The 18327-nt window shown below is 32.9% G+C and overlaps 2 protein-coding genes across 4 annotated transcripts; both read left to right on the forward strand.

Annotated features, from left to right (window-relative positions):
* Positions 1-988: 988 nt before the first annotated feature.
* LOC114730796 (uncharacterized) lies at positions 989-4859 on the forward strand. Its single transcript, XM_028917911.1, has 10 exons — positions 989-1061; positions 1487-1614; positions 2182-2244; positions 2360-2422; positions 2764-2928; positions 3040-3201; positions 3371-3439; positions 3941-4009; positions 4205-4266; positions 4457-4859. Exons 2-10 carry the CDS (start codon positions 1546-1548, stop codon positions 4536-4538), a joined length of 804 nt encoding a protein of 267 aa, XP_028773744.1. The 5' UTR covers positions 989-1061; positions 1487-1545; the 3' UTR covers positions 4539-4859.
* Positions 4860-7564: 2705 nt separating this feature from the next.
* LOC114730795 (glycosyltransferase BC10) lies at positions 7565-14808 on the forward strand. 3 transcript variants are annotated; one of them, XM_028917910.1, is made up of 11 exons: positions 7565-7835; positions 9064-9574; positions 10623-10742; positions 11621-11721; positions 11810-11881; positions 12027-12117; positions 13041-13121; positions 13622-13681; positions 13762-13884; positions 14131-14169; positions 14250-14808. In XM_028917910.1, exons 2-11 carry the CDS (start codon positions 9191-9193, stop codon positions 14376-14378), a joined length of 1200 nt encoding a protein of 399 aa, XP_028773743.1. In that variant the 5' UTR covers positions 7565-7835; positions 9064-9190; the 3' UTR covers positions 14379-14808. The 3 variants fall into 3 exon arrangements, with proteins under 3 accessions (XP_028773743.1, XP_028773740.1, XP_028773742.1); XM_028917907.1 differs by having other exon boundaries at positions 7566-7835; positions 9064-9304; positions 10645-10742; XM_028917909.1 differs by lacking the exon at positions 7565-7835 and adding an exon at positions 8086-8177 and having other exon boundaries at positions 9064-9304; positions 10645-10742.
* The last annotated feature ends 3519 nt before the right edge of the window (positions 14809-18327 follow it).

An 18327-nucleotide genomic window follows, 5' to 3' on the forward strand; every position in this document is an offset into this window, starting at 1 on the left:
TAAATTAATAATTATAATATGGACAAAATAATTAATATAATCATTTAGTAATTAATAAATAATCAGAATAATATATACTTAAATATAAAATATTTATAATCATACTTTAATTTAGAAAAATTTATTATTATAATTGAATTTTATAATTATAAAATTCGAATTGAAATAAATAATATTTTGTTTAACTAAAAATTTAAAAGAATATTAAGATAAGATTGTTACAATGATTTATTATTTTAAGTTATTATTTGTAAAATAAAGAATAAAAACTACAAGGACCTAATTAAAAACAAAGTAAAACAATAAGACCTGATAAAAGAAAAAAATTATAAGGACCTGATTAAAATATATAAAAGTATAAGTACCTGATAAAAGAAAAAGAATTAGGGGACCTGATTAAAAATTAGTTGAAACTATAAGGACTTACATATTAATTACCCTAGATTATATGGACTAATATTTAAATAAAAAAAACTTGAAGAACTAAAACTTAAAGGATCAAAATTTGTATTAACTCTTTACAATAAAATGATAAAATTTAGTCATAATTAGTATAATTTTATTGTCCGACCTTAAATTTAATTTTTTCCAGCCAAACATCAACACCTTTGTCCTTTATATAAAATTTTATTAACTAAATTACGCAGTTAAAAAAAAATTAAAATTAGTTTAAAATAATAAATATATAAAAAATTTTATTACTTCGCTTTTCGAAAGCCCAAACAGTTTTTGTATCGACGTTACAAGAAAAAAAGAAAATTTTTATTGAAAATATTTTTAAAATATAATCCAAAGTCCAGACACACACACACACGTGTGTGTGTGTGTGTGTGTACGACCGGAGAGCGCCTTGCGTCCCCCTCGCTTAATTTGAATGTAGAGGGAAGGACAGTAGACTCCCCACACTCCAATGACGACTCCGAAGCTCTTCGTCTTCTCCATATTCCTTGCCTTACTGTTCGTTTTAATTGCATCACAGAAATCACCCCCCGAACCAGAGGATGCGATTTCATCTCTGAGGATTGAATTAGAGCACCTCAAGGAGAAGGTTTCAATTTTAGGTGGTTTCCTTTTTTTGATACACCATTTTAGGTGTTTTCTTTGCTAGCAACAATAGTCTCTGTTTTTATTTAAACTGAGATTGTAGTACCGCACGAAACTGAAACCTGAATATCATTAAGACGAATGTGATATGAATTATGCCATTAAATTTCCTAGTATTTTTGTTTTGAATTCGTTGCAAAAGCAGAGTAGATTTTTGAGATTTCTCAATCTTCCTCTAACAGAAATGAGAACTTTAAATTGCTGCTTTTGAGAAATCTTATATTTCGCCATGTTTATCCAAGAAAATGTTTTGTGCATTTTGCTTGGGCTTGTCAAATCACCTTCATTATGAGCTGTTTCATCATTTCATTATTTGTTTGTATAATTCCTTGTTTCTGGTTCATCTTTATCGATTTTGATTGGTCGTTTCGTATCATGTAAGAGTCCACAATTGAGAAGAACGATAATAATTTGAAAAGTAAAGATGATGGCATTAAACAGATGGAGAATATCATTGTGGAGAAATCACAAAGTATTGCAACCCTCCAGAAAAAGATTGAAGCTCTCCAGGTAAACTTTGTATTCTTCTCGCAGCAGAATGCTAAATTTTATTACCACTCAATTTCTAGGAAAGGATCGAGCCGTTGAGATTCAGGCAAGACATGTCTACCAAGCTCATGAGTTAGTCAAATTTCCCTTGTTACAAGCTAAAATCATAGACTAGCCAAAAATCCTAAATAGCTAACTATAAGAAACAGCAACGTTTATCAAGCTCATAGGAGCATTAACAAATGGTCCGCTTGTGCCTAAGGGGAGATAACTTGTCTACGTTATCTTTCATAGAGGAGACAGAGATGACATGCGTGTCAGAACGTTTCATTGTATCATTACTCTGAAGTTCGATTGAGTACTCTCCACCATTATCCAACTAATAACATGGACCTTCATCAAGAGTTTTTGGTTTGGACTTATATTGTATCTATTATTATATAGGTTTTTATACTGGAATCTGGATTATCAAATGTAGCTCTCTCATTGGCTGCTAGTTAACTTAAATCATTTTCAGGCAGTTTTGCGGCTTTGTTGCATAGCCATGTAGAGTTTTATGTTCTTTCCACAATTGATTGTGTCTTGCAGTCCTTAGTAGCGGCTCGCTGGAATTATTCTTGGAGGCCAGCCTTGGACGCATTGTCTCCAAAGGTTTCTTTTTTATTAACAATTTCAATGATGTGATGTCATAAACATGGTCAAGGGATACTGAAGTATGTCACCATCTAAGAATATATTTTTTTTTTTTCACTTCTTTTATCCCCAGATGTTTCTGAAACTTTCACAAGTTCGAAGAAATGGGGGGATGTGTATCAAAATGTTGAAGACAGTAAGTCACTCATAGTATCATTGACAGTTTTTCTGGAAATGATATACGATGACCCTACTCTCATTCTACTAGTTTGGTTAAAATGGTGTGAATACCATCTAATTTGGAAGCTCCGTCCTGTTCTCTATTGGAAAGCATAACAAATTGAATATAATATTTTCTATTTGACTATAAGAGAAGGATCAAAATGATATTTCATTAGCCAGTGTTCCTTTCCACTAGGGTCCTCCTCCTTTCCCAAATACTCCAGCCAATCAACATATACCAGCAATAATTTTCTTGATTGCTATATAATCCAACTTTAGTCATGGTTTACTTCCAATTGCTGTGTTTATTTGAAGGAGTGGATACCAGTTATAAAGGACCAATGGTTTCCTTTAATATCTTCTCTCGGTTCTCATTTTGAACCTTTAACTGCGAAAATTATTGAGGCATATCATGTGAGCGAGAACCTGTTGCTATCAAGTACGGCCAAGATTCAAACAACATTTTCTCCTTTCATACAGGTACTTATAAAATTACGTTTAACCTTTTTGTTTATAATTATCTGAAGAAGTGGATATCGGTTGCTGTTCGAAACTTACAGTGCTGCCTCAATTGCTTTGTTTTATTTGAAGGAGTTACCAATTATGAAGGATCAATGGCTGACTTTCATATATTCTCTCTGTTCATGTTTTGTATCTTTAACTGCTAAAATCACTGAGGTCTATCGTGTGACCAAGAACTCTTTACTATCACATACAGTCAAGATACAAACATCAACTGCTCCCTTCATACGGGTACTGGCAAGCTCACGTTGAACCTTTTTGTTTATAATTATCTAGTGACAATTTTACCAGTATTATCAGTTCACATGTCAAAGAAGAACACAATGTTGTTAAGTCCTACATCAATCAGTTTGAAACAGTGGCTAAGCCATACGCTGATGAGGACGAGTTTACCTTGCAGCCCAATTCAGGAAAATCAGTATGGGCTTGCAGGATGTTGGTCACATCTATAATTTCATACCATAACCAGGTGCTCTCTTCTGTTATCTTCTTTTTATAAACCCATAAAATGAATGTGACTTATGGATTGATTGGAAGGCTTCCTTTCATTGGGATTTGAACAAAGCATGATTATATTGGACTAAAGTATTGTAAAGTTAGAAGAATCTGCGTTAAAATGCTGAACCATTGAATATGATCCATCACTTTGATTGGAGGTCAATATTTTCTTAAAGATTGTCGGTCAATGTTCCTCGCTTTGACACTTTTTCAAAGCCACCTATTGGCATTCTCTGGATCGTTTATGTGGGTGCTAAAAAATATGATCAAGCAGCATAGTTGATCCAGTGAATTAAAATTCAATGTCTTCATCCATTTGACAACATGTCCTGTAATAGTTACCGTTCAGCTTGCCCCTTAGATTTAATTGTTTTTTGGCTTTGACATGCGGCAGAGTACTTAATGCTCGCTTGTTCTTTTTTGAAAGTTGATGTGCATTTATTTTTTAACTACTTCTTTGTATCTTGATTAGGTCCAACAATGGCTGAAAACTAACAAATTAACAAGATCACTTGCTTCTATAGAGCTTGCTTGGCTTGCTGTAAGTAATATCTATATATCTAACAAATCTATAGGAAGTCCAAGGACCAGTGCAATTTGATATATGTGAATCCATACAATACATGAGCGGCACCATCTAGTTATAAGAGCTTTACCATAACTTGATTCATTTCATGTAATTTGATGTACCATTTATAGGCCTGTGTCATATTTTGTTGTTTTTTTTTTTTTTCAGGCCACTGCTTTACTGTGCTTGCCTGTTGTGTGCCTGTGTAGATTTTATTCAGCTATTTTCAGGTAACTGTCACTGGATGAGCTGTGTTTTTCTATTAATTACCCTTGTTCGAGTATTGTAAAGACACAGTTTTTTTAATCAGAACACCCACGCAAACTTGTGTTAATGTTATCAGTTGTCTCATTCTTGGAATCCAACTTTGACATTTTATTTTATTTTAGTCATGCCAACTTTAACCTTTTGTGCCTGTAGGAAAAGAGGAAGGAAGCTTGGCCGCACTTCTCATCCGAATAACATTCGCCGCAAATTAAAAAGAACTCTTAGTATTGATTAGAGGAAGGCCACGAGATAGCTGAAGTCCTTCTGGTTAATCAGTCCAAACGTTCCTAGTTATGCTTCTGGAAACTGTGAGCTCATTTCAAAGCTGTGATCAAATTTTTTGGCCTTGAAAAGAAGCTATAGCCCCTTTTGTATTGGCTGTGAAGATAAAGTTGATCCTCTTGGCTCTAACATGCGTACAAAATTTCTGTTTTGAGGAAACAAAGGAGAAACTGAGTTTCATGTGGGTACTAGCACAAAAATAGGTTCCAGTTGTCTTTTGAATTTCTACTATAAATTCTTCTTCGGCATTCTGCATCAAGTTTGGTCTTCTAAAGATAGTCAAGTTTAGCGGGGAAAAAAATACTAGCACATATGCAAAAGAACATGTGTCATCCTATTGCATGTATGAGTTTTTCTTCTTTAATTAAAATTGGATTTTACTTGTTGACAAGATCTTTCTAGGCCTTTGTGTAAGGAACCCTGAAGGGCTATTTAAAAAAAAAGACACTGTCGCATATTTAGTCTTTTCAAACCCCAAAAGCAAATACTTTACAATTGCTTCTTGTTCATAATCATAGAAAAGAAAACAATTCTCAAAATAAAAAGGATAGTTTTTTTGTCTTTTATCATATTTTCTTTGGCCAAATGTCTTTTATCATATTAATAATATATGAGTTTATATAGAAATTAGGCCGTCCTATTGGGTTGGCTCATTTAAGTCCAAGCTTGTTAAAAGTTGGGCTTTTAAGTTCATGCAAGTGTAGGCAAGTTTGGGTAAGTTCTAGTTGTCCAAACTTGCTCATATATACATGTAACATTATCCAGTTATCCACATTTGTCAAAAAGTATGATTTTAAGCAAAAGTATTTTTAAGCATGTGACAATGCCACCCATCATGATTGGATGAAATCCTAAATTTGAATATGATGTTGATATGTTTGTTTAAAGAGAAATTTTATGAAATAATAATAAGTTAAAAGATGTGAAAGGGAAAAAGTTCTCATTCATCAATATATATATAAAAGCAAAAATGTAATTGATCTATGAGATGTTCACAAGCATAAGATAACTTAATTAAGAGTTAAGACGCAAATTTATTGAAAAAGTTCTCACTTAGAAGCGCTAAGAATCTAATGGTCGTTTTGGAAGCAAATATATCCAAAAGTTTAAAATTATGGCAATATTGTCCTATATCATTAAAAATGTTAGTAGTCGGGCAGTAGGCAATATTGTTATGATTTAAACTTTTAAGGTAAATTTGCTTCAAAAAAACTTTCGGATATCCAATATTCTTGAATGAAAATTTTCGGAATAAATTTGCACTTTAATTTTTTAATTAGTCTCCTTCAATTCTTTAACAACTATAGGTTATCCAACTCCATGATAATGATTGCAAAAATTTAGTTTTGTGGATTGAAATTGAGGACTTATGCGTGTTTGTCTCTTTAATTTAAAAATAAAAAGAAATTGAGAACTTATTGTCATTAACAACTCATTATCAGTTGTAGCAAGGAAAACGACGATTCTCTATGGACTGGGTTAGAAAATTTTGTTTACGTATTCATTTTCTATTTTCCCATGCATATATTCTATTTTTAATTTGTACTTTTTGGCATTTTTTATTAAGTTTTTATGGAACTAAATACTGTTATATGAAATATTGGCTATAAAAGATAATATTACCTCCGGTTCTTAATATAAGACTTTGTTTGATTTTTATTTTGGTTTTAAATATAAGACCTCAATTCACTTTGTGTCTCATATTTATACATTTTTTCTTAAGGTAGCCTTTCTAACAATGATAATTCTAGCCAATACATTTGATTAGCAAGAATATTTTAGAAAAAACAACACATATTTATTATAAATAACTAACTTAACTTCTTATCTTAATCTCCTTAAATTAGTCAGCTAACTCTTATAATTAGGATTGGAGGTAGTATTCATCAATAGCCAACTAAATCAGTCAAAATTTAATAGACTGATGAAATGTATTTTAAAACACTACGGGTGAAAAGTCGTGCTTAATTTTTAAGTTATTTTTATCATAAAAAAGTAATATAAAATGTGAAACCCATATCTTTTTTATCTCTTCGTTTAAATGGCTTTCATATATTTATTTTTGTGAAATGGGAAAGAAAAGTCATACAAATATCAAATTAATTTATTTGACATAATATCCCATATCCATGGCATCTTTGATTTTTCTTCCACGCTATTGTATTTGCAACTTAACACCTTTGTATATTTTTTATTCCATTATTTTCCATGTAAAACATAAATTCAGACATAAAATATGTTTATTTTTAGAGAGAATGAAAGAAAAAAAAAGTTGGAAATTGCAAATCTTAAATCAAGTTTGGTAACACAACTTTATTTGGTATTGACAAGTCTGAATTTGCAAATAACAATAAATTTTTGTTGGTATTCTTTGTTTGGCATTTACAAAATTTCAGCTTTTTTTTTTTTTTGTCATTGTCTCTTACTTTTAAATTTTATTTTTTCAAAATTAATATCCACAACATTATTGCAAAAAAGAAAAAGGAGTGCAGGTTAAAAATTGGATTGGGATCCTTTTAATTCAGGGATATTAGTCATGAAATTATCATCTAATAGTGTTAATGAAAGAGCTATAATTTTTTCTATAGATATCTTTAATTGTTAATTTTTAAAAAAAAAATTGTAATTCCTTCTTCAACCCGGCTAAAATATTAGCGCAAAAAATAAAAATTCCATAGGAAAAATGCCAAGTGGGGGTCATAGCTCACTAGAGTTCATAAATTTATACGACTTCTATTTCAAGAACACGACAGACTTGGGACCGAGCTTGTGCCAATTATGAATCTTCTAAAATAGATAATAAATAAATGATTTAGTAGTTTTCTTGCTAAATATATATACTGCTACTATATTTTAACTTAACTTAAGCATTTATGAAACTTTTATGAAATTAAAAATTAAATTTTGACCAATCGCCGGCTGCGATGTATAGTAGTTTGGCTAGCACGGGGTGTGTCTGTGACTGCGAGGTTCGTTTTAGAGAGAGAAACCGAAGAGAGAGAGAGTGAGTGAAGGAAAGACCAAGTAAACGAATCACTGAATCAAACAACACGCCCCCTCTCTCATATCTCATCACGCCTATAATATAGTTGTCTCTCTCCTTTTCTCTCTCTGCGTATGCATGCTTTTCTTCCCCCTTTGCCCTAGATCTTCCTGAAACATTGGTGGGTTCGACAAGATCTTTGAATTGAAGCTGGATTCTTGTGAATCTTTGATCTTCTTTGATACTTCGGTGCAGCTAAGCTTTCAGGTATTACTCACACTGCTTTTAGTGTGTTTGAGTTACTGCGGGAGGGGGAACCGGAGACAGCGAGCGAGGGGGTTTTCTTTGTTTGAAAGTTTAAGTTTTGGTTGGTGGTGAAGTATAAAGAAAGATAAGTGAAGTAAAAGTGGGAAAGGAATAATTTTGCATTATTTATGTGTATTCTTTGTTTAGTGTTTTGCAAGCATTCTTGGTAACTGAACAGCGCATGTTGCGGGTTGGATATCTAAATTGGAGTTTTAATGGTAGCCGCGTTGGAGTGTGCATTTTGGATTTGAATTTTCGCTGGTATTTGGTACGCGTTGGTTGAAATTATGAGGGTTCGGATGGGTATGACTTGTTAAGCTCCAGCTTCTGATTTTTAATGTGTCTCGTTGAAAGAAATTGTATTGTGCTCTTTTCGCTTTTGGGCTACTTCAAGACGCTGAATCGATCGGGCATATTATGATTATTACTGTCTAATTTCGATCTTTAATTGTTTTTTTGTTGTTTCTTTATTATATTCTAACTTATTTTCTCCGGAACATTCCGTCCTGATTCCTGAATGTTATTATTGTTTGGTAAACTAGAAAGGTTTGGTACACACTGGAAGTCATCAAATAATGCCAGTTTTAGTACGTTGTTTGTAGCTGCACAGGAAATCCGACCCCAACCCCCCCTCCCTCACACAAACATTCACTTTCCTTCTGTCTCTCTCCCTATCTCCTCTCCTATCTTGACATAAGCAACTTGAGGGTCAGTTTTTCATTTTGGTTTTTATACTTGTTTTACCGGTGCTTCTTATTTATAAACTAGGATTTTAAGGGTTAAGACTTGAGATTAATGTGTAGGGACTAAATTTCGTCTTCATTTTCTTATAGCATTGCTTTCCATGCTTTTAAGTTTGGATTTGGAGTATTGCATATCGATTTGTCCATGCAGCTGTATGTTTCCCTTGTGCGCTAGCTCAAGGAGGATTGTTCAATAAATGTGTTTACATATTTATCTATTAGTTGGAAGACACAATTAGGAACTCCTTTGGATATTCTTATTGAAAATTATGTGGGCCCGAATATTGTGTTTTCTGTGAACATCCAGATCTTTTACTGTCAAAATAAAATTTATTCCCTATGACATATAGTATTTATACCATCTGTATAGGGATCCTAGCATATAGGATTGATGGTTAGCTGTTTGTTGATTGCTAATATATTTACTTGATGTGTTTTGATTTCAGGTTTATCAACATCAATCTGTCAAAGGTTCATTTTAGGCTTTTTATATTGGCTTCTTTGTGCTTGAGGATGGTGAATACATATATTAAGGAGATCTTTCGGAGGTGATGCTGCGATGCATTTACTTAGATGAAGACTGCACAAATTTGGCATCTAGGCATTGGAGATTTGCAGATCCTGCCTATGTCGCGCCACCGCCCTCCCATGAAGAAACCAGTTTGGATTATTGTCCTGGTTTTATTTGTATGCATGTTTCTAATCTTTGCTTACATCTACCCACCCAAAAGCAGTTCAGCCTGTTATGTCTTTTCTTCTAGAGGTTGCGATGTTATTTCTCAGTGGCTTCCGCCTGTTCCTGCAAGGGAATACACAGATGCAGAGATTGCATCACAAGTGGTGATTAGGGATATTTTGAGTGCGCCATATGTTCTTCCTAAAAATCCGAAAGTTGCCTTCATGTTTCTGACTCCTGGTTCCCTTCCATTTGAGAAACTGTGGGATAAGTTTTTCCAAGTAATGATTTCTTGTCTCTTTTATCTATCATTTTTTTAAATATTTTATATCAATTTACATTTGCTGCTAAATATATTATTATTAGTTTTTAAATTTAAGAACAAATAGTTTGTCAATAAGAAGAAAGCTAACGCTAAACATGGTGACCTACTCAATCATGAAGATTAATGACTAACTAATCTATATATTTATGTATTTTATGAAATCTATAAGCAGCTATGAATTATGTGGTTAACTTTAGACTTCATGCAAAGCACATGCCCTCAATCTAGATTGAGTGTAATTTGTGCAAGTCCTTGTTTCTCACTTTCTTAAAACAATTGGTGTATTCTATGTTTATTTGTTTTCCTGGATTTTTCTGATTATGTGTGATGCTTCTAAAACATATAGTTCCAGACAAGATAGCCATTTAGGTGAGGTGTGGATGACATCCTACATATTCAAGTTGGTTGTTTCAACTTCTGACCTCTGAGAGCATTATTGCATGATGAAATGATGAATGAGTAGTTACTGCTACGGGAACTTCAGTGTTTTGAGGATTCTTTTATTAGAATATCTGGGTGGACTAGCGTCAAGTTGTAGGAGACTCTGGCAATTTCGTTCATTCAATATGGAGCTTAAAAATTAGGCAGGAATGATTAACTAGGGGAGAGCATTATGGTTTATTGCACCCTTAGCTGATAATGAGCAAGTATTTAACATGAAATTTCCTGGGGGTTTCTCCTTTGCTATAAGCATATGGGGCAAAGGAAATAGGAGCATAACTTAACTGAAATTCATTATTGTGCAGCATGTTGAGTGATCAACATTGGTAGATATTGGCATGTTGCAACCTTTTCCAAACCTGCGCCACTTCCCTTTTTGATTAAAATTGTATGAATGGTTCAACCAATAGGAAAACTGTAAAAATTGGAAGTGTGGGATAATGATGTGAAATGTTGTCCTAGTTGTTTTTCTATAGTTTGTTTTCATAATTTTCATTTAATCATTGTTGTCTATAAAGTTTGTTCATCTTTTTTTTTTTTTTTGGTTGTGTATTTACGTGAAGAATGCTTTTCTCTTCTTGACAGGGCATGAAGGGAAATTCTCAGTTTACGTGCATGCATCTAAAACTAGACCAGTTCACGTGAGCCGTTATTTTGTTAATCGGGATATACGCAGTGAACAGGTTCGTAAACTGTCTTGTTCTTGTTTGTTGGTTCGTTTACATTGATCTCTGTTTTGGAGAGGGAATATTAGCTGTTCTACTGTTGTCATGATGCCTGCTAAAGAGGCATGCTTTCAACTTTGCCTTTGTGGATGTAGAAATATCAAATCCTAGTCTGAAAAATTGGGTTACCTGATGTAATCAATGCAATTCTTACCTCATGGTTATTTTGTTGACCACTTGGGGTTTTTTTCTAAAAAAATTTAAGCGGAGTGTATGCCTTTGATGTTGATTTGGATTCTCTGAAGGTATAGGATTCACTATTGATAGCAAATGAACTTCATAAACCGTTTATAAAATATTGCCTGTGTGGATTCTCTTAATGATAAGTCACCAAAGACTAATCATTAAATGGACGTTTCCTCTCTATATTGAAATACCCTCAATATTACACTTTAGAGTACCCGAGTCCCTGTGAAATTGAAATTTGTGATGGAAATTGTTGATTGAAATTTTACTAGGAATGTAATTTCTGATTAGTGCGCCATATTGTTGCAGAAATGATTGTAATTAGTGCTTCTCTGACTTTAGGGGAAATATCTTTTCTAAATGATACATTTATATTTCTTTGAAAACATTTTACTGTTTTGATCTCTGTTCTGGTGTCTAAATTTTGTCCGGGATTGAAACTTGCCTACATTTGCTTTTGTTGGTTTGTCTGGACCCATGTTTTATTATGTTGCCTTAAGGTGATCTCCCTCTCCTTTCCATTTCTGATTATACTGTTATGTTCTTTTCATTTTGGATGTCAAGATAATAGTAGTGCAAATGATTTGCAGTTGGTTTATGAAATGTGGTTATCTAATGAGCAGCCAAAGTGATCACTCGTAATGTTACAGGTGGTGTGGGGTAAGATTTCAATGGTTGACGCAGAGAGACGGCTGTTGGCAAATGCTTTACAAGATCCTGACAATCAGCAATTTGTTTTACTTTCTGATAGGTGAATTGCTATGAGATTGGTAACTTTTTATATTATTGATTGATTAACTGGAGTAATTTTTTTTTGTTCTTCTACATTTATTTTGCAGTTGCGTGCCACTGTATAGTTTTGACTATATATACGACTATCTGATGTATACAAATATTAGCTTTGTCGACTGGTATGTCTTGCTTAATTTTTGGTGAATTCCTCTGGGTTTTTGTGTGTGTGTGTGTGTGTGTGTGTTGGTAGTTTTCTGGTCTCTGCTTTCTGTTACTTATCTGATCTCATATCCTCATTCACCATTCTTTGCTTTGTCTTTTCAGTTTTAGGGATCCTGGTCCTCATGGCAATGGTAGGTATTCAGAACATATGTTACCTGAAGTTGAGGTGAAGAATTTCAGAAAGGGTGCGCAGGTATATCTTTTGTTTGAATACTTGGAGTACGATATGTTAACTTAGTAGAAACTTCATCTGCTTTTAATAGAATTTGGTTTGAATTTATTCTTGAACCGTCTAGTTTCATTAATGTTTAAATTTGGTGGCCTTAGTTTAAAAATAGGCAATGTTATCACCCCTTTTTTTAAATGATCCATTTTTTGTCCTCTTTAGCAATCCATGCCAAAGTTAACATCAAAATATATAATAACTTATGACGACAGTATCAACTCTCTTAGATTTGATGTTCAAGTCAACGTAAGGTTAAATTAAGTATTAAGGTTTAGATCGGTTTTAAAATAGGCATAGAACAATTTAAAAAACCAGAGGACAAGATTTGGGAGACCAAACTGAGTATCCCATGAAACTAAGGAACTGAAGGTGTATGCTTCATAAAAGTAAGAAGCTAATGTGATTTTTTTTTAAATAAAATTTAACACATTCATTCAAATAGAGAACATACGAAAATTCACATCCAAAAGCCATGTGAGGCTATCTTTCTTCATTTGCCTTCTCTCTTGTGAAAGGTGGAGAATGATCAAAGGTACAAAAATCACTAGTTCGTGAACAGCTAATATGAATTTTGAATGCAAGTTTTGTCTGTTAAAGTAAGAGTTTTCCATCTTAATTAACACACATCAATCTTGAGGCACTTGTCATATAACTTTATCCTGTAATTACATTACATGTTGCATGATTAGGCCACGTAAGGTCGGGTGGTGATACATTCTTGATAACCAAATTAACTCTATCGGTATTGCCTGGACCATGTTCTGTTTTATGGCTTAAGTGACATCCTACCGGTGATGAAGATAAATTGACTTTATTATATATATAGCTCATTGAAATATTAGTCACCCATTCTAATACGCCTGTCTCACATTATTTAAAATTTTCTGCAGTGGTTCTCTATGAAGAGACAGCATGCTATTATACTTATGGCTGACAATTTGTATTACTCAAAATTCCGTGATTACTGCAAGGTGACTATTTAAGTTTCCCATATTCATTTTAATATTTAAAGTATTCTTTAGTTCTTTAATTTATCCCGAGAACTTGATGTTATTGCATGAAATGTTTGTTTTTGTTTGATATTTTAATAAAAATTGTTCATGGGACTTTACAACTGAAGCTTTTATGTTGAAGTGGTCCTTGACACAATACCAATGTCTCTATAACCAAGTAATTAGGAATTGATCTTTGCTGCCTTCTATTCTCTTGATTGACTTAGTTTCATGAGCAAGGTCTGATGTGCTGTGCTTTAGATCAAGCACGAAGCTATTGACTAGCTGTATTACAGATAATAACAAAATTATGCATGGGACTTATCTTTATAGCTTTTAGCTCGAGTTGAAATGGTCTTTATTTTCTTAGTATATTTAAGTATATTTAGCTCAAATGCAAACTACATCTCTATTGAGTCCATGTTTATGGTTGGGTTTAATTATTTAACTAATGATGCAAAAGTTCTTGATAATGGCAGCCTGGTCTGGAAGGGAAGAATTGTATTGCTGATGAACATTACATGCCAACCTTCTTCAATGTGAGAATATTACCTTATTTGCGATCCAATTCTTTTGCGTTTGACTGTTTTCTGCCTCACCTAACTTGTGTCTATTTTAGATTGTTGACCCTGGTGGAATTGCAAACTGGTCGGTAACTCATGTAGACTGGTCTGAGAGAAAATGGCATCCAAAATCATATAGGGCTCGTGATGTCACATACGAGCTTATGAAGAACATTACGGTATAGTTTTGCCTTGACCTTTTCAGAAAATATATTATTGATATACTGCGTCTTATCCTAAATGTAAAATCTAGTTTGTAGTTCAAATTGAACTAAAAACAAGACCTTATATTTAGAACCGGAGGTAGTATTTTGCTAGTCTATTGCATATGGCTTCTTCATATCCAATCTCAGTATGTTATGCTGTAAAATTTCCCTGAATTTATCTTTCTGCCGTATTCTTGGTAATCATTTGTTTTTCTGCAGTCCATTGATGTTAGTGTGCATGTTACCAGTAATGCCAAGGTAACCTATCTAAAGCACTCTTCTGATCTTGTTCGTTCAAAATGCATTTAATAACATGTTTTCTCTACCTGCTTCTTCAGAAAGAAGTACAAAGTTGGCCTTGCTTATGGAATGGGGTTCAGAAGCCATGTTACCTATTTGCTAGAAAGTTCACTCCTGAAACACTGGACAATTTGTTGCTAATTTTTTCCAATTACTCCACACCTTGAGCCACACCTATTCTTGAGTCGATTCTTTGGTCAGATCCATCCGATTGTTGCTTCTTTCGGCCCTCTTGTCCCATTGTCATCTCGGTTTCTGATATAGCAACATTATTGATGAGTTGTAAATTACAGCCATTGTTGAGGCTTGAATATGGCCAGCCACCCTCAGATATATAAGTACATATAGGGTTCAAGGGAAAATGGCTTTGCAGTTATAGGGTGGACCTTAATTTGGAGAGGAAGTTAGCAGAGTGCGTTTGCTTCCATGGAGATGGATAGCCTCTTCTCCTTTGGGTTATCAAATCTCATTGCATGACAAAATTTTTGGGAGAAATCATATCAGCTCATTTAAATGGTTGTTGTTGGTGTTGATCTATTTTTGTACAACTTGAGACATTGTTTAGGAAGTATTTGGATAAAAACCAAACCATGATTTCAAAAGTGTTTTTATGGTTTACAAGTAAATATATAAAAGAGTTTGTTTTGTTTTGCGAAAAAGTATTTTTTAGAAGCACGTTTGAAGATTATCACAAAACAATGTCCCAAGTTGAAAATACCGAGGATAACACTGTTCTTGCCTGAATTACTTGTGTCCAACTGATTTTATCTTTTGAGGTGGGATTGTATATTTTCATCTCATCAAGGAAGAAAACAAATGTAATAGGTAAGTGTCATTTAAGAATTGGACCAGACAGGATTGGAAAAAAAGTGACAGATGAAATGAACCATGGATCTAGCTTTTGAAGTATATATACATGTATTTGATTTCTACAACAAATAATTGTCATACATGATACTGAAGAGAATTTTAACGATGTAAACCAAATTAAATAATGTTTCAAATTTCTACAACAAATAATTTATCATATATAATACTGAAAATATGTACGTAAGCAAGTAATTAAGTAGACAAAAAAATAAATAATTCAATTATTAAAATGAGCCATTGAGGCCCCATATGTTAAAAAAAAATAATAATAATAGAAGGTCCAATGGACGTTAAAAAGGAGTGAATGAGAGTGAAGATTATTAGAGGCCAAATGTGAAAACAAACACTAGATGATCCGGCCTAAAATTGTAATGGGCCAAGCCCATACCATTTTAATTATTTAAGTTTAAACTTGGGAACTCCTACAACAGGGACCTGCTCCTAATGCTGATGAGGTGGAGGCCCAATATGTCATTCAATTTTTGTTTTTGGTAAGAATATGTCATTCAATTTAGGCTAAGGGATGCGGTTCTCCCTAAAGGTGAGGCCTAATGAACGGCCCATTAAGCATCGAGAACTATTTGTTGCCTTTTAGTTTTGTATTCATACTTGGCCTGATGTTTTTTCTAATACAAATCATATATGTTAACAATCACAAAATTAACAAAATAAAATGAAATGAAACAAAATCACATAATTTTCAACCCTTGATAGAATGAAAACCTAAATAAAAGATGGACTAACTCAAGTAAGAATTTAATATTCCTCTGATCCTAAATATAAGATCCATTTTGTAAGAATTTAATAGGACTCTTTTTATAGTGTAAATTATACTATAAAAAAAGTCTTATATTTAGGATCAGAAGAGTATCTTGTAATGAATTCAAGCACAAAATTGGATAAGCTGAATATTTTATATAGTCACAAAATTTTATATTATCACTATAGAATTTATTAAATTTGTTTTTTTTTAATTTCAAATAACAATAAACCAACTTGGGCTTCTCCCCCAATCTTCTCGATTTATCTTTTTCCATCTTTTCCGCTGGCAAATTGATTAGAATTATCTTCAACTTATTTTAAGTTTTGATTTGATGAAGCTTAGAGCGCAAAGAGTTTTGCCTATCCCAACAAGTTTTAAGTTTCTTTTAACATTCCATTATTTTTTAATCCTCACGAAGGGTTTTCTTCATCTTTAAAATTTTCAATGAATTGACCAAAATTTGGTTCACATGATCAATTGGTGACTTCAATACGACAATTTAATTTAGAATTAAATAATAATGAAGGAGTTATATGTGAGCATGAAAGGAGGGTCAACTTGCACATCTTGTCTCAAGCTCTTAGGCATAGCCATGTGCTAATTTGTGACAGTTTGAGTTAAATATTGTATTTGACACTTTTTATTACAAGTTACCTTTAATAATGTTTAAATGGATCGTTATTATTGTATTACTACTGCACCAAACATAATTAAAAATAAATAAATTCTAGAAAAAAAATTTTTGGATCTTAAAACTTTATAGTCACTTTCAATAATCTCAAACTCTCAACGTGATTAAAAATGATATTTGAAAAGAAAATTGTAATATCAATTATATGCTACACCCATAGAGGGTGTGTATCTGCTATGACAATTTTTTTTTTTTGGGAAATTTTAAGATCTGAATGCAGAAATTATAATTATTGTTATGAAGATATAGTCAATAAACAAATTATTTAAGAAAAAAATCAAGATATTTTAAAATTTATTATATGAAATTCTAAAATAAAACTATCCACACAATACAAATCTGTCACAAAAGATCATGGTCCTCCGGTACTTAGGGTGTGTTTTGGATGAAACAAATCGTGTTTGGAAAAGTGATTCTGGAGAATAGATTCTGTAGAGAATAGATTTTGTGGAGAATAGATTCTGAAAAAAAGTGATTCTGAGAAGTGAGAGTGTTTGGATGGTTATTACAGAAGCACTTTTTTACATGTCAAAATTACCAAAAAGGGTATAAGTTTAATTTGATAATTATATAAGGAATAGATTTTATGATATATTTGATTTGAGGAAATAAAATTGTTAATGAAAAAATTTTTGTAACATAATTAATAATATATAATATAATATAATTAATACATAATAATATGTGTATATATATTTATAAAACATAATATTAAATATGTTTATAGAAAATTGAATTTTTTTTTGGCTAACAGATAATTAATTATTTTCTTTAAAGATTTTTTAAACGTGAAAATATATATTTTTTAGAGTAATTAATTAATTAATTAAAACAAAAGGGAGCAAAGTGCGCGCCACCCCCAACCTAATATACTAATCTTCATCTTGGCGGAGAAGCTGAACACGAGGCGAAGCGGGCTGAGGAGAACACGCCGAACGAGCAAAGAACGAAACACACACACACGCGGGACGACGGCTGGGAAAAACAGGGGACCGAAGCACGAACACAAGACGGAGACGCTGCGCGACGGCAGAGGGGGAACCTCCCTTCATCACCATCGTCTTCATCCCTTCTTCTTCTCAGCCCGACCACAGAACCAGCGACGGCACGAGCTCGACGAACCAGTGAACCAGAAGCACATACTTCGACGGGAAGAATTTCAGACCTGAAGAGCGAAGCACCAGAAGAGTTTTCGACCGACTGGAATGGAAGGAGCTCTGAAGTTTCGACCGACTGGAATTGAAGCCAGAAGATAATTGAAGCCGGGGCTGATCGGTCATGTGAGGAGGGCCCACCATCAGCCTTCAATAATGGAGCCAGAAGCGGACGAAAAAGCTTCTTGATGAAACCATGGTTTAAATATTTGGAAGGCTGTTTGGGTAGCATTTTCCCCAAACCAGGGTTTGGGGTGCTACCCAGAGCCTTAATATAGAAGTATATAACACAAAATTTGTTGCAGCAAAATAATTCAGAAATATTTCAATTTTTTTGCAACCATGAATATTGCAATAGAATAATACTCTTTCGGTCCTTAATATAAAATTCAATTGTTAAGTTAATTTTGGTTCTAAATTTTGTTTTTAAAAATTTTTTTCTCTAAATATAAGACTTATTTCTCATATTTATCAATTTTTTCTAAATTACCCCTATGAATACTCTCTTAACAATAATTAAGGGAGGGGGGAAGGATATAAGAAAGTTGATTGGTGTTTAGGAAAAAAAAATTATAATTAACTAACCTGACTTCTTTAATCTAATCAAATTAGTTAAATAAGTCTTATATTAAGGACCA

Source organism: Neltuma alba, unplaced genomic scaffold (genome assembly GCF_004799145.2).
Source record: "Neltuma alba isolate B1F8T4 unplaced genomic scaffold, ASM479914v2 tig00012763_pilon, whole genome shotgun sequence".
Taxonomy (NCBI): domain Eukaryota; kingdom Viridiplantae; phylum Streptophyta; class Magnoliopsida; order Fabales; family Fabaceae; genus Neltuma; species Neltuma alba.

Excerpts from the sequence above, each read along its gene's own strand:
- LOC114730795 (XM_028917910.1), top strand. The coding sequence starts at position 9,191 with ATGAAGACTGCACAAATTTGGCATCTAGGCATTGGAGATTTGCAGATC. Across the intron at positions 11,722-11,809 it reads TTTGTTTTACTTTCTGATAG|TTGCGTGCCACTGTATAGTT; the intron begins GTGAATTGCTAT and ends TTTATTTTGCAG. Across the intron at positions 13,122-13,621 it reads AATTCCGTGATTACTGCAAG|CCTGGTCTGGAAGGGAAGAA; the intron begins GTGACTATTTAA and ends TGATAATGGCAG.
- LOC114730796 (XM_028917911.1), top strand. The coding sequence starts at position 1,546 with ATGGAGAATATCATTGTGGAGAAATCACAAAGTATTGCAACCCTCCAG. Across the intron at positions 1,615-2,181 it reads AAAAGATTGAAGCTCTCCAG|TCCTTAGTAGCGGCTCGCTG; the intron begins GTAAACTTTGTA and ends TGTGTCTTGCAG. Across the intron at positions 2,245-2,359 it reads TGGACGCATTGTCTCCAAAG|ATGTTTCTGAAACTTTCACA; the intron begins GTTTCTTTTTTA and ends TTTTATCCCCAG.